Source organism: Arachis hypogaea, chromosome 13 (assembly GCF_003086295.3).
Source record: "Arachis hypogaea cultivar Tifrunner chromosome 13, arahy.Tifrunner.gnm2.J5K5, whole genome shotgun sequence".
NCBI classification, from domain to species: domain Eukaryota; kingdom Viridiplantae; phylum Streptophyta; class Magnoliopsida; order Fabales; family Fabaceae; genus Arachis; species Arachis hypogaea.
This window is the reverse complement of record NC_092048.1, coordinates 6,088,117-6,104,186: the sequence shown is the minus strand read 5'-3', so window position 1 is coordinate 6,104,186 and position 16,070 is coordinate 6,088,117. Positions and strand designations below refer to the sequence as shown.

General features: G+C 27.6%; 2 protein-coding genes across 2 annotated transcripts; both read left to right on the top strand.

Moving 5' to 3' along the window:
- Positions 1-4,512: 4,512 nt before the first annotated feature.
- LOC112736768 (beta-glucosidase 12) lies at positions 4,513-9,584 on the top strand. The gene is made up of 12 exons (XM_025786357.2): positions 4,513-4,774; positions 4,848-4,917; positions 5,697-5,755; positions 5,840-5,915; positions 6,024-6,101; positions 6,359-6,446; positions 6,552-6,732; positions 6,841-6,956; positions 8,046-8,266; positions 8,749-8,780; positions 8,889-9,100; positions 9,271-9,584. Exons 1-12 carry the CDS (start codon positions 4,601-4,603, stop codon positions 9,440-9,442), a joined length of 1,479 nt encoding a protein of 492 aa, XP_025642142.1. The 5' UTR covers positions 4,513-4,600; the 3' UTR covers positions 9,443-9,584.
- A 750-nt stretch (positions 9,585-10,334) lies between these two features.
- Positions 10,335-15,193, top strand: LOC112736769 (beta-glucosidase 13-like). The gene is made up of 13 exons (XM_072213086.1): positions 10,335-10,850; positions 11,176-11,245; positions 11,359-11,417; positions 11,654-11,729; positions 11,857-11,934; positions 12,080-12,167; positions 12,421-12,601; positions 13,473-13,588; positions 13,711-13,934; positions 14,377-14,408; positions 14,551-14,653; positions 14,734-14,842; positions 14,929-15,193. The coding sequence occupies exons 1-13, from the start codon at positions 10,671-10,673 to the stop codon at positions 15,098-15,100; spliced, it is 1,488 nt and encodes a 495-aa protein (XP_072069187.1). The 5' UTR covers positions 10,335-10,670; the 3' UTR covers positions 15,101-15,193.
- The last annotated feature ends 877 nt before the right edge of the window (positions 15,194-16,070 follow it).

Genomic DNA, 16,070 nt, shown 5'->3' with positions numbered 1-16,070 from the left:
GGTCCTTTTATGCATTTTGGTGCCAAAGTTGGTTGTAAATTGGGCCCCATAGCTCTCAGAAATCGCTGTGCACGTTTTCTATTTAAAAATCACGTGCGGCCACCGACGCGTACGCGTACAGCACGCGTGTGCGTCTCTTGAGGTTTTCGCGATCCACGCGTACGCGTACAGTGCGCGTGCGCGTGGATGAATATTTCCAATTCTTTGGCTTTTCCATGTGTTCTCCACTTTGTATGCTTTCCTCTTCACTCCTTTGATCTATTCCTAACATTTTCAACCTGAAATCACTAACAAACAAATCAAGGTATCTAGTGGAATCAAAGGTGAATTAAATTTAGCTAATTAAAGGTCTAGAAAGCATGTTTTCACACTTAAGCACAAATTAGGAGACAATCATAAAATCATGCTATTTCATTGAATAAATGTGGGTAAAAGGTCATAAAATCTCCCAAATCAAGCACAAGATAAACCCTAAATATGGGGTTTATCAACCTCCCCACACTTAAACCAAGCATGTCCTCATGCTTAAAACAAGAAGAAAACAAAGGGAATCAATATTTATTCAATGAAATCTAACTAAATGCAATCTACTTATATGCAACCTATCTAAATGCATGCAATTGTTTGGTCAAAATAAATCAATTTTCAAGAGAACATATATGCACAAGGGCTAAAGGTATTAACAACCATGCCAAACCACAATTGAATTGAGCTATTAAATATTTTTACAAACTTGCATGAAGAATGATGATATAGGTGAAAACATGTAATTGAGCATCAAACCCTCACCGAAAGTGTTTGCACTCTAGTCGCTCAAGTGTTTAGGGTTGATTCTCTCAATCCTCTCCTAATTATGCTTTCTAAAATTTGTTTTTCTTCTAACACTCAACATTTATTCTATACATGCATACAATTATCATGAGGTCTTTTCATTGGTTGTAATGGGACTAAGGTCAAGGTAGGATGCATATATGGTTAAGTGAGTTTGAAATTTGAATCTTTGATAAGTTTAGACTTCCCACCTAACCTATGACAACCTATACAATTGAAAGCTAACCTAACTACCCATTTTTCTCACTTTTTCACATATTCATGTATTCCTTTTCATTTCACAACACTTATGCATTGATTTTATTGAGCTTTGCTTTGGGGCATTTTGTCCCCTTCTTATTTCTTTCTTTTTCTTTTTCTTTTTCTTTTTCTTTCTTTCTTTTTCTATTTTTTTTCTTTTCTTTTTTTTATTTTCTTTTGTTTTTTTCCATTTTTTTTCTTTCAAACTATATACAAGAGCATCAATGCATAAGGTCTATACATTTGATCAATACATGAGCATGTATCCAATTCCCAATATTTTTAACAAAAATACAAAACAACCCTTTTCTCAACCAATGTCCCAAGATTTCCCACACTTAAATGTTACACACACTAGCCTAAGCTAATCAAAGATCCAAATAGAAGACTTTTATTGTTTTTCGCTTTAGGACTTGTAGTGTGCTAAAATTAAGAACAAGCGAGTTAATAAGCGTAGGCTCAAATTGGCTAACAATGGAAGATAAAAGGTAAGGCTTTTTGGGTAAGTGAGTTGAATGAAATGATGGCCTCAATCATATAAGTGCATGAATACACAAAATAATGGACATAAAGAATCAAACAAATCAAAGATTACAATCATAGAAAGAGAATAATCGCACAAGAAGAAAAATAAGTGGTTATAAGATGTAACCACACCAATAGGCTCAAATCTCACTTGCTTGTGTTCTTAGCTCAAAAATCATGTTCCACAATATATATATATATATATAATTCAAGCAAGTTCAACAAAATTTTTAACTCAAATCAATTGGTGCCTTATGGATAGAAATCTTGAAAAATTTTATTATTTTGACTAAACTTATTATGTATATAATGCAAAAATAAAAAAATGCAAGTAAAAATCCTAAAAACCTAAAATGAAATGCAAAAGTGTTGGGTTAGAAATTTGTCACCCAAAAACACCGAATGGTCGGACGACCTCCCCACACTTAAAAGTTTGCACCGTCCTCGGTGCATCCAAAGATGAACAAGGGGGTACGGCGACTTTCCGGATTGCTACCTTCAGCTGGTAGATCAACCAGTGCTGCGTATTCTTTGTCTTGCTTCTGTTTTTGCTTGTGGTACATCAATCATGAAAAACAAAAAAGAACACCGTAAGATGAGAAAGCATAAAAGCAAGGAAGCATACATTGTTGGATTGAAGTACTAATCACTAGAATTGAGTGAGTGAGTTAGTGTGACATTAATGACAAATAGGTGTGTGAGTTCTAAACTAGGCGCCTTTTAGAACACACATTAGCATAAAAAGCGGTGTCACAAAAGACGCCAGCACTCCACTCATCCTAATGTGCTTAAGATGCTTTAAGTAAACTTGTAAGGTAAAACAAGTATTGAAGAAGCATGAGAGCATTCAAGCTAAAAGCATATGGATGCATATGATCATGAAATACAATGCATTAAGGTAAATGCACAACATCCATCAAGAAATTGCCTAATCGAGGAAAAGGATTCCAATTACATAGTGGCCAAATCATGCAATTCACAAAGAGTTACAAGCTCGAAGGCGATTCTCATCACATAGTATTTTCAAGATTAGGTATGAAAAATTCAAAACCAAGTAGCAAAATATAACCTCAACAATAGAATCAACAATGAACATCTAAAAACATTCATGCTAACATAGCATTTAGGCAATAAAAGGCAGCAATGTATAGTAAACAAAATCAATAATCCAACACTTATAATGAAAAGAGAGAAAATGAAATGAAAACTAAACTAAAACTAACTAATCAACTAACTAACTAACTAACTAATTAACTAACTAAAACAGATGGTTATCAATAGTGTGTGGAAGTGTTGGATGAGAGGTAGAAGAATGGAAGAAGAAAGGAGAAGGAAAGAAATGGAAAGAGGAGAAGAAAAGAAGCTTAGTGAAAGAAGGGCATCCACGCCCGAGCGCGGAGATGGTGATGCAATGGACGCGACGCGTACGTGTATATGGCGCGTCTGCGTAGATGACTTATTTCGAAAATAACGCGTACGCGCCACGTATGTATGAGTGGTTTTGTGCCAAAGGCACAATACGCGCACAATTTTCGCACAACTCTCGGGTTAATGAAAATTGGAGGAATTTTTTTAAAAAATATTAGACTTAATTCTTGATGTAATAATGGTCATTTTATTCCGAATAATGTAAACGTGACCATTTGTATGAATGAATGACCAATTCTAATATTAAATAATCTTAAATTTGAAATGATATTTTGCATTTATCTTTGTTGAAAACTTTATTTTAAAACATCAAATAATTAAATCCATACAAAATTAGAAATAATCCTCTCACTGGTTCAAGAAGGCAATAACTTATTTTTATTATTAAATTACTTATTACACTATTCGTACAAGATCAAGGCTTCAATAATAAGGTCGTTTAGTTAGACATTACATGTGACACAAGCAAAGTTCAATGCATGTGTTTTCTGTTTACAACTTCACTCAACTATTGCATGAGGTGCACATGCTTCTTGTCTTGTATAATTTAATTAGTTACTTCTTTATATATATATTTATTTATTTATTTATTAAGACTGCCATATAGAAAGATATAAATAGCATGCACTCTATCTAGGAGCAGATAAATAATAAATACTATTGCATGGATTGTATGTGCTGACTTGTTCTTTCATATCATGTTATTTAAATTAGGGTAGTCATTCAAATAAAAATATTTAAAATGTCTTTTTTTTAAATATTTTTTAATAATTAAAATTTAATATATATAATCAATTAAATTGTGTTATTTTTGTTAAAATTAGACCAAATAATTCAATTTGATCAAAAATCAATAAACTAAATCTCGAATCAATCTAAATTAATATTCTTTTTTTTATATAGAAAATGACTACAATATTTTTATTATAAAAAATTACTAAAATATTTTTATTATATATATATATATATATAATAAAAGTATTTTAATCATTTTCTATAATAGGGGTATTGTAGTTATTTTTTATAAAAAATATTAATTTAAACTAATTCAAAGTTTGATTTGCCGGTTTTTTAGCCAAATCGATTTGTCTGATCTAATTTTGATAAAAATAATATAATTTAATTGATTATATCTATTAAATTTTAATTATTAAAAAATATTTTAAAAAAAAAATGTTTTAAGTGTCTTAATGTGAATAACTCTTTTAAATTAAATCCTATGAATTTGTCTTCTTGTGCACCACGTTTATCATAGATATATATCAAATTATCAATTGCACCAATTTGAATTCAAATAATATATATAACATTTGGCAGGCCACTTGGAGTGTCAATATATATAGTTGATTAAAAAATATAATTAATATATTTGATTAAATTTCTTAACGCTTCCATATACACGTGTTTTTAATTTAACTTTTTTGAAATGCTAATTATTAAAGTAGTGAAAATTATTTGAATAAATTAAACAAGAGAAACGAGAGTGTAGGTAGAGTTTAACAAAAACACGACAAGGCTACCTATAAATATAATTCAAAGTTAAAGAAGCATTAAAGCAACCTCCAATTAGTGTAATATGGGTATGGGTATGGCAATTGCATTCCTTGGTGTTTTGGCTCTTCTTGTTAGCAACTCATGGTCCGCACCAACCGAACCCGGTTCGACAATTCTTTCCAACGACGTTACGTTGCTAAACCGGAGTAGTTTTCCGGCAGGTTTCATCTTTGGGACTGCCTCCTCTGCTTACCAGGTACTCTTAAATATATACCTTATTTTTATTAAGAAACTAATTAAATGTGTTTATTTATTTATTGATGGTGTAGTATGAAGGTGCTGCAAATGAAGGTGGCAGGGGACCAAGTATATGGGACACCTTAACTCATCAACACCCAGGTAACATTCAAACAATGATTTAGGTCTTTTTCTTTTATTTATTTATTTATTTATTATTACTTCATTTACATGCTATGAAGCACAGACACTTCGCTGAGTTGCCGTGTCTAACCTTAACTCATCCGACACGTTGTGTCTAACCTTATTTTAATAAAAAAAAATTTCGGACATGTTTGAACATACCAAAAAAATACTATTACATGTCAGCATGTCCAGTCTTATTCTTAACATGTATTTTTGAAATAAATTTAGATATAGTATATTATTTATTAAAATAAAAAATATTTTAAATACTTGATATAATTAAAATAAAAGATTAAAAATAATTAAAAAAATAATTTATATTTTAATATCAATAAAATATCAAAATATCATTACGATTTATTTAAAAAATGTTTTATATTTTATATGTATACGTGTCCTTATGTTTTATAAGATTTTAAAATTCGTGTGTCAGCATATCTCGTATCATGTCGTATCCCGTGTCCGTACATCATAGGTTACATGTAAATTATTGGCCTTCTATTGGTCATCTTGTGGTATATGTATGTTATTATGTCTATATATTAAAACGTTTTTTTTTATTAATATACATTCGAATAAATGAAGAATTGAATAAATAGTCACAAAAAAATGAAGAATAGATTAATAAATATATTAGTATTTATTACTCCACTAGTAATCAATAACTAAGAAGTACATATATAGTTATATTTCTAACATTTATATATATGTATTCTATTTTTATGGTATGTAATAGCAGTTGTAATGACATACAGAAAAAGTACAAGACGGAAGCAATGGAGATGTAGCTGTTGATCAGTATCATCGTTATAAGGTACAAAACCTAAATGTACATATTAATAAGTAATTTTTTGAAAGGATACGATCCATATATATTATCAATCTTTAATATTATTAGGAAGATGTTGCGATCATGAAGTATATGAATACGGATGCCTACAGATTCTCTATTTCTTGGTCCAGAATATTGCCTAGTAAGTAGACACTATTATTATATTATATTTACTAATCAACATCCTTAATTAATTACGGGTTTCATCTAATAATTGAATATCTCATATCTTCATCAATATTATATGCAGAAGGAAAAATTAGTTCGGGCATAAATCAAGAAGGAATAAAATATTACAACAACCTTATCAATGAGCTTATCGCTAATGGTACGGTCTTAATTATTATATTCATGGTTAGAGATAGAAATGAGTTGAACTAAATTGAGCAATCCTAAAATCAAGTTCGACTCACGAAAATTAAATTCAACTCATATTTCAGTTCATTAACAATTAAGATTTATTTATAAAGTTTAAATTTATCTCGCCAAAAATTTACGAGCTGTCTTAAGATCCTGAATCGACTAAAAACAAAAATATAACTTATATATAAAAAATTTATTTTGATATTATATATTGACAAGCAGGTCTAGAACCATTTGCGACCCTTTTCCATTTTGATCTTCCCCAAGCCTTACAAGATGAGTACAGTGGCTTCTACAGCCCTAATATTATGTAAGTAGTGATGTCACTTCAAGAATTTCTACACATAACTGCAATTTAAGTTGAAACAATTATATATATTGATTTGTATGTACATATATATATACTTTTTTACAGAAAGGATTTTGAAGATTATTCGGAGTTATGCTTTAAAGAATTTGGAGATAGAGTGAAACATTGGATTACACTAAACGAACCATGGAGTTATAGTGTTGGTGTAGATAAGCCTTACCTCGCCACACACTATCAACTTCTTGCTCATGCCGCTTCTGTCCAAATTTATAAAGCTAAATATCAGGTTTATTTCATTTATTTCCACTAATAATTTAAAATCATAGTTTTATTTCTTCTTAACATTATTGTAAGTGCCTTGTAATATAATTACATATTCTTATTATGTGATCAGGTTTCTCAGAAAGGCTTGATAGGCATCACGTTAAATTCTGGTTGGTTCTTGCCATACTCAAACAACACTTTGGATGTCCATGCTGCTCAAAGAGCTCTTGATTTCGCCTTTGGATGGTAAAATTTGCCATACTCCTCTTCTTTTAATATCATGAAACTTTTTTTTCCGAAGACTTAAATTTGTTTTTAAAATTTAAACTGATAATAAAAGACACATGAATAGTTATAATGTTAAAGTTTAATTATTATTTTGGTCTCTATAATTTTATCAAATTTTTAATTATATTTTTATATTTTTTTTAATTGAGTCTCTATATTACTTTTAATTTTATAATTAGGTTATTTTTATATCAAAAATATTAAAATTAACATAATATTTTTCTCAAAATACATACAGTTAAAGATCGAATTAGGTTTTTAATTATAAATATATTCAATATAAAAATATATTTAATTAATTTTAATATTTTTTATACTAAAAAAGACCTAATTATAAAATTAAAAATAGTATAAAAATTCAATTAAAAAAATATATGGACCTAATTATAAATTTAATAAAACTATAAAGATTAATAAAATAATTAAACCTAATTTTAATATGTTCTTTTAAGCAAAGGTCTATTTTTGGATTTACTTAAATTTTGCATATATTTTCTCTCTTTATAATTTGTCTTATGTTAAATTTTTTTTTCTTTTTGAGTCGAACAATGATCAAACTCTAAACATTTTAATCAGAGATTCTGATATCATATTATGAAATAACTTTTTTCAAAAGTTTAAACTGATAATAAGAAGAGACACATAAATAGTTATATGTCTAATATTTAATTTTATTTTTAAAAAAATGTGTAAAAATCTTTAGAAAAAGTTGAAGGAATTACCATTAATTTAAAAATAACCAATAATAAAAAATAAAAGAATGAATAAATTAAAACGATAATTTCAAAATAAATAAATAAATAAATAAACTTATTTGGCAATACAATACAATCAAATGATTAGTTATTGACTAAGATTGACTACTGAACTTTGTTGACTTTCTAATTGGTTTTGAAACAGTAACCTCTTGTATTATATATAATAAATTCTTGATATTCATCTAAGGTTCAACATATATATACACTAGATTAGGGTAATAGTTTCATAATAACATAAAAATTTTCAAATTGAAAAGAAATATCATATATATACACACACATACATCAGGTTTATGGAACCAATAACAAGAGGAAAGTATCCAAGATCCATGGAGAAGTATGTGGGGAGCCGGCTACCAAATTTCACCGAAGAGCAATCTAAGCAACTTATAGGTTCATTTGATTTTATTGGACTCAATTATTACACTTCTAATTATGCTGCTCATTTATTCCATCCAAACAATGACACCGATCCTACCTATTGGACCGATCAACATGTCAATTTGACAAGTAAGTACACTTTAAGATAAAATGTTTCATTTTTTTATAAATCTTTTGGTATATTAAAAATGTTTAATTACTATGTTGGTCCTATAATTTTATTAAATTTTCAATTAGGTCTCTATATTTTTTTTTTTGATCGAGTTCGTATATCGTACCATATCAGATTTTGTAATTAAGATCCTACCGTGACAAAAATGTTAGAATTAACAGAATATTTTGTTAAACAAAACGAATATGTCGTATAATACTTGACTGAATATTTTGTATAGTTTAACAAAAGATTCCATTAATTTCAATGTTTTTGTCATGGTAGGGATTTACTTACAAAATTTGATTTGGTATAGAGACCTAATTAAAAAATATATATATAAAAACCTAATTAAAAATTTGATAAAATTATAGAAAATGACGGAATAATTAAACCTATTAAAAAATAAATATTATTGAAACAAAAAATGCACTTTTTTTTCCTTTTCTTTTTTATGCAGGTGAGCGAAATGGGATACCCATTGGGCCAAGGGTATGTATGCACGATTCTCCTTCATTATTATTTGTATGTTAATTTGTTTACTATATTATTATGTATTTATTTTATGAATCATAATTAATAAATCCAAAATGTACACAGGCTGCTTCATCTTGGCTATATGTCTATCCAAAGGGAATTGAAGAACTATTGTTGTACATAACGAAAACATATAACAACCCTTTAATTTACATCACAGAAAATGGTATTGATGAGTTCAATGATCCAACACTATCACTTGAAGAGGCCCTTATCGATACTTTTAGAATTGATTACCATTATCGCCACCTTTATTATGTTTCAACCGCAATCAAGTAAGTTTTTAACTTCATAGTTATATTTTGGTATCTCTTATTCGATTTATAAACTTTTTAGGTTGATTGATACTAATTACTACTTAGTTTTTAACTTTTCGAATTAGAAGATATCGCGAAAAAAAATTGTTTTATTCGATTTGTTTAATTATTGGCTTTTATTATTGTAGGGATGGTGCGAACGTAAAAGGGTATTTTGCATGGTCATTGTTGGACAACTTTGAATGGTTTAATGGCTACACCGTGCGTTTTGGAATAAACTTTGTTGACTATAAAGATAATTTGAAAAGGCACCAAAAACTTTCTGGTCATTGGTTTAGGGATTTTCTTAAAAAAAATTAGACTTATTTCTCGATGTAATAATAATGGTAATCATACTCCAAATAATGTAATAAACATGGCCATTTATATGAATGACCAATAATGGTAATCATACTCCAAATAATAATGTAATAAACATGGCCATTTTCGCTGTTGATGAAAACTTTTGAAACACCTACTACCATATGAATCCATAGTGTTTCCAAGGTATTGTCAAGTGGAATTGTCAAAATGTATCAAGGTAGTCGGGCTAAATCATTTACCTATTTTAAATGGATCTTTTTTTTTTTTTAAAAGATAAGCTCATGAAATGAAATGCTCAACAGATTCAATCAGATATTAATTCATAGTTAGACAGATTAATCTAATTAATCTATTTTTTATTTGGTTAAATTTTGCCAAAAAGACTTGGTGCATTAGAAATGTCCAAAGACACTTGGACTCACCAAAAACAGACCCATATATTTTTTGGGTAACGCTAAATAACCAATAATTTTTTTAAACAATATGAACAACTATCAATTAAATAAAAACATACTGTACTTCTAAATTACCTACCTAAATCTTAATATTAGAATAACCATCCACACATCTAGTGAAATGAACATCCAATACATTCATTGTTCACATTGTTTAATATTTTTTTTGTCTACCTATATTTTTCTATTTTTTTATACGATTTGCTAACGTACAATTATTAGGTAAATTCTATGGTATTTATAATTTGATATCTAATTTTTTTAATAAATTTTAAGTATTTTAAAATACTTTTTTTTTATATTTTTAAAATTAAATATTAATTTTTAACTTTTTTTTAATAAATTAACATTTTTAAACACCATAACAATCAACTCAAAATTAATATTATTACTTTAAAGTTTAAAAAAAAAAAAAAAACAAGTAGTTAGACATACATTAGCTTACCAAAGCATGTCTACTATAAATAATTAAATATTAACCATATGTCCGTACCCAAACCATATATGTACCTGAAATAATGAAGTATTTAACAAAAATAGCATACCCCAGCTTTAGGGAGTTACATTACAACTCCATAAACTGTTGTGTGGATTTTACTCATTTTGTTAGATTTGTCCCATTTTTTTTTTCTAAATTTGTATTTGATCTTATCATTTTGAGTTGTACAAATTGATTTTTTGCTTTTGGTTCTCAAATATATATAAGTAGTAGTATTAGTGTACATTTTCATATGTCCATAACTCTTAATTGAGGTAACAAATAGTAGTGAATGGCTATGGCATTTCATAACAATAATCTAAATCTTCTCCTCCTTGGTGTGTTCCCTCTTCTTGTTTGCTTGTCGGTAACAACCACCGTAGCCGGTTCGCCGATTCTCGACGTTTCTTCGCTAAATCGAAGCAGTTTTCCGGCAGGTTTCGTCTTTGGAACTGCCACTTCTTCCTATCAGGTTTATCTTTTGTCTAAACTAATTAAATTACACTACATTCATTAATTAACTCCATTGTTTAATGATTGTCTTTTAATTTTAAACCTTTTTATTACGTCTAGATATATTCATCACAAAATGAAAAGGACTATTATTAAAAAAGCTAAGAAAAGACTATATAATATAGTTTCAAAATTTTAATACACATATGTATGTTTATCTTGTTATCTATATGTGTATGCATTTAACCAATAATAACAAGCAATTATGAAATTCATGTACACAAATATGGATTAAATATTAAAATGTTAAAGTAGAATTTCTTTTTTTTTTTAAATTGGTGGAGGTTGAGGGTGCTTGGAATGAAGATGGTAAAGGAGCAAGTACATGGGACAACTTAACTCATAGTCATCCAGGTAAAATTAAAAGATGTTATTAATTCATTATGCTTTTTTTTGTTTCTTTATAATTGAGAATAATTGATATGAATAATAAAGCAAAACATAATTGATGCATCAATGGAATTCAGAACAAATAGAAGATAGAAGCACTGGGGATATAGCTATTGATCACTATCATCGCTATAAGGTATAATCCCATCCATATATACATTTGAAATTAAATAAAAAAAAATAGTTAATGTTGAATAATTAAAAATAATTGATTTTATATGCTTATTCTAAAATAATATCTATGCTAAGTACGTATTGAATTACATGTTATTTAGAATGATAATGAAAAATTGGGGATATGGTTGTATCAACCAAAAAAAAAAGAAAGAAATAGATATTCTCAATTTAAACCATATTTGTGTATGTTACTAGGAGGATATTAAGATCATGAAGGATATGAACACTGATGCTTATAGATTCTCCATCTCTTGGGCAAGAATATTACCAAGTAAGAAAATATAATATATTATTGGATTTACTAATTGCATCCTTAATTATGGTGTTATTGTTTCATCTAATTAATTGAATTTTTTTAATTTGATTTATATTAACTATGTATTCTAACAAAAATGCAGAAGGGAAAGTTAGTGAGGGTATAAATCAAGAAGGCATCGCACATTACAACAAACTTATCAACGAGCTACTAGCCAATGGTCATATATATATATATATATATATATATATATATATATATATATATATATATATATTATATACTCATTTAATTTATATTATCAATGTTTGATTTTCTTGATATTCATTATCAAATTAAATTAAATAATATTGTGATTATCTCAGGAATGCAACCATTTGTAACCCTTTTTCATTGGGATCTTCCACAAGCCTTGCAAGATGAATACAAGGGCTTTAACAGCCCTAATATTACGTAAGTGATAGTTAAAGATACAATTATTTATATATATTTTTTATTAATTTAAATATTTATTTTTATGAAAAAAATATAATTATTATATTTTCCGAGAGTAGTTTTAGAAAATGATGAAATAAAAGTTTTTGTCACTAAAATTTGTAATTTTTTTAAAGTTGTTAACCTGGATTCAAATTTAATGTATGTCTACTAAATATAATATATTGAAAAAATTAATTAATTATATTGTCATGATTTTATACCTTTTCAGAAAGGATTTTGAAGAGTATGCAGATATGTGCTTCAAAAATTTTGGAGAGAGAGTGAAGCATTGGATTACTCTTAATGAGCCATGGAGTTATAGCATGAGAATGGAACAACCTTACATGTCTTCACACTACCAACTCCTTGCTCATGCTGCTGCTGTAAAACTTTATAAAACAAAATATCAGGTACATGGGGCCTTAGGGTAAAGTATAGTTTTTAGTTAATTAAAAATTCGGTTTAAGTTAATAAATCAAACTCATTTTAAATGATAAAATTGATTATTAACTGATTATAAAATTAATAAATTGATTTAAAAAATAAAAAATGGTTTTAAAAAATAATCGTTTTTACATAAAAAAATTAGTTTTATATAAAGTCAATTTTAATTTATAAACTAATTTTTAACACTTTAAAAAAATATTTTTAGTTTATATAAAAATATTTTATTGATGGATTAAGAATCTAATCGTTGTGAGCCAATGAGTAATAGCTCAAATGGCATAGTCTTCCCATACTCAATTAAGAGGTTGCGGGTTTGAGTGATAAAAAAAAAAAAAGAATCTAAACGTTGTGTCATAAATTTAATAGATGTGGTTTTGATTTTTGTACAATCTCACACATTTGATTTTGATTTTGGTTAGCCAATTAAAAATTAGTGTTTAGAGTTTGGTTTTTAAAACTAAAATTCAAATAAATATAGTTATGATTTTTAAAATCATTTTAAAAAATAGAAAAGTATAGGTAGACAATGAAAATACTAAATAATGTGAACAATGAATATATCGAATGTTCATTTTACTAGGTGTACGGATGGTTATTCTAATATTAAAATTTAGATGAGTAATTTGGAGATATAATGTGTTTTAATTTAATTAATAGTTGTTCATGTTGTTAAAAAAAGTTATTGATTACCTAACGTTACCCTTAAAAAATTGGCTATCCAAAATGTAGTGAATTTTTAATTAACTGATTAACTACATTTTGAATTTAAAATGTAGAGCCCTAATTTCTATGAAATCTCTTGCATTACAACATTGAATTTAATAATGTGAGCAGGCTAGTCAAAAAGGCTTGATAGGCATCACCTTGAATTCTAATTGGTTCATACCGTTCTCAAACAAAACCATAGATGAAGAAGCTGCCCAACGAGCTCTTGATTTTCAATTTGGATGGTAAAATAATGATGACTATTTTAGTTATTGCATTATTAATTTTATTCTTAATTAAAATTAAAGATAAATACGATTAATTTAAACCTTAATTCATATGATATATCCGATTAATTTTATTGTAGGTTTATGGATCCACTAACAAAAGGAGATTATCCAAAATCCATGAGAACTTATGTGGGAAATAGGCTACCAAAATTCACTGAAGAGGAAGCAAAGATACTTATTGGTTCATATGATTTCATTGGAATAAATTACTACACTTCTAATTATGCTGCCCATTTAACCAAACCATTTGACAGAACCAAACCTCCTATGTATGCCACTGATCCCCAATGCGATATAACATGTAAGAACACTCTATAGATTATATATATTTTTCATTTTTATGTATTTTTTATATAATAATTTTTTTTTAAATAAAATTAATACCAAATAAAAAAATTATATATATATTATAGTGTACAAAAAATTTCAAATTTGTACATATATGATTTCTCTATATCTTATATATGCATTTTTCTCTCCGATAAAATTACTTATTTAAAGAAGAAAAAATAGAGGCAACATATATATATATAGGTGAAAATTCGGGTGCAGTCGACTTCACGTGAAGTTGATAACTGAGAACCATTAGATTATTTGATTGATTTGACTAAATTTTTATCTAACGGTTCTCAACTATCAATTTCACGTGAAGTCGACTGTACCTGAGTTTTTACCATATATATATAATTTATGATATGAAAAATATTTAATTTTAATTTCTTATGACTCTTGATTTATGATAGCTGAGCGTGATGGTAGACCCATTGGACAAAGGGTAAGGATGACTAAATTCTCCTTTATTGATTTACTCTAATTATATATTAATTTGTATACTATTTCATTGTTTATTTATATATTTGGTGAATGACAAATTAAATCCAATTTCTATATATATATATATATATATATATATATAGGCTGCTTCACATTGGCTATATGTATATCCAAAGGGAATTGAAAAGCTATTGTTGTACACAACGGAAAAGTATAACAACCCTTTAATTTACATCACAGAAAATGGTACGCTACTTATTTTATTTAATTTCTTCCAATATCCATTTTATTTTATTCTATTAATAAATAATAATAATAATGTATAGGTATGGATGAGTTTAATGATCCAACACTAACACTTGAAGAGGCCCTTATGGATACATACAGAATTGATTATTACTATCGCCATCTTTATCATGTTTTACAAGCAATCAAGTAAGTGGCATTGGCTCATATTAATTAATTTCTTACAATTAAGATTGAATGATGATGAATAATATATTTATTGTTGTAATTAAAAGGGGTGGTGCGAATGTAAAGGGGTATTTCGCATGGACATTTTCGGATAACTTTGAATGGAACAGTGGCTATAATCAGCGTTTTGGACTTGTCTTCATTGACTACAAAGATAATTTGAAAAGACACCAAAAGCTTTCTGCTCGTTGGTTTGGGAACTTCCTCAAAAGAAATTGAGAGTGGACTGCAAACCAAAAAGTATAAATCGAATTTAATTGATTCGATAAGGATCAAACAAAATATGCATGTAATTAAATTCAGTTTAGGGTCAATGAGGTATAATTTAAATAGTATAGTCTTTCCATACTCAATTAAGAGGTCGCAGGTTCGAATCTCCTATAGTCATATCTTTGATAAAAATAAATAAATAAATTCAATTTAGAATATTTATGTAATTTTGATTCTCAATTAATTTACTTATGTAATTTATCCTAAAAATTAAATATAAAAAATTAATTGAACCTATAAAACATATTCAAAACCAAAATTAACATCAAATATATCTTTTTTTAAACATCCAATATTAAAAAAGTCATTCTAATATGACTATGATATTTTAAAAAATATTATTTAAAAAATATTACTAAACTATAAAAAAATATAACTTCAATTTTAACAATATTTAAATAATTATGATAATATATTCGTACTAAAAAATAAAAACCACCTTATTAAAACCTTAAGAAAAAACTCTAAAAACCTAGAATATGTTTTCGATGTAAACGTCCATGTGTAAATAAAAGGTTTAATTATTTTGCGGGTTCCTATAATTTCATCGAATTTTTAATTAGGTTCCTATATATTTTTTTTTAATTGGGTCCCTGTACGTTAATTTTTTTTTTCAAGTAAGTCCCTGCCGTCATTATTACGTTTAACATAACAGAATATTCTTGGTAAAAAAAAAATATTTCTCTCATTTAGCTGGAGTGGCCAAGTGAACTAATATGATTTTTTTCCAAATACCAAAAGCACCCCTCACATTTCATCCCAAAGAAAAAAAAAACCTAAGTTGCTCTCGTCTTCTCTTGTGTCTCCTGCGTCTTCTGCGTCGGTCCGTCGGCGGCGTCCGTGTCTGGCATCAACTGCAACAAACGCGTGGTGGTGTACTGTTCGTCGCCTCCTTCCCTCTGCGCTTGTCCGTCCAAGG

Excerpts from the sequence above, each read along its gene's own strand:
- LOC112736768 (XM_025786357.2), top strand. The coding sequence starts at position 4,601 with ATGGGTATGGGTATGGCAATTGCATTCCTTGGTGTTTTGGCTCTTCTT. Across the intron at positions 5,916-6,023 it reads TTGGTCCAGAATATTGCCTA|AAGGAAAAATTAGTTCGGGC; the intron begins GTAAGTAGACAC and ends TATTATATGCAG. Across the intron at positions 8,267-8,748 it reads TCAACATGTCAATTTGACAA|GTGAGCGAAATGGGATACCC; the intron begins GTAAGTACACTT and ends TTTTTTATGCAG.
- LOC112736769 (XM_072213086.1), top strand. The coding sequence starts at position 10,671 with ATGGCTATGGCATTTCATAACAATAATCTAAATCTTCTCCTCCTTGGT. Across the intron at positions 11,418-11,653 it reads ATCACTATCATCGCTATAAG|GAGGATATTAAGATCATGAA; the intron begins GTATAATCCCAT and ends GTATGTTACTAG. Across the intron at positions 14,409-14,550 it reads GTAGACCCATTGGACAAAGG|GCTGCTTCACATTGGCTATA; the intron begins GTAAGGATGACT and ends ATATATATATAG.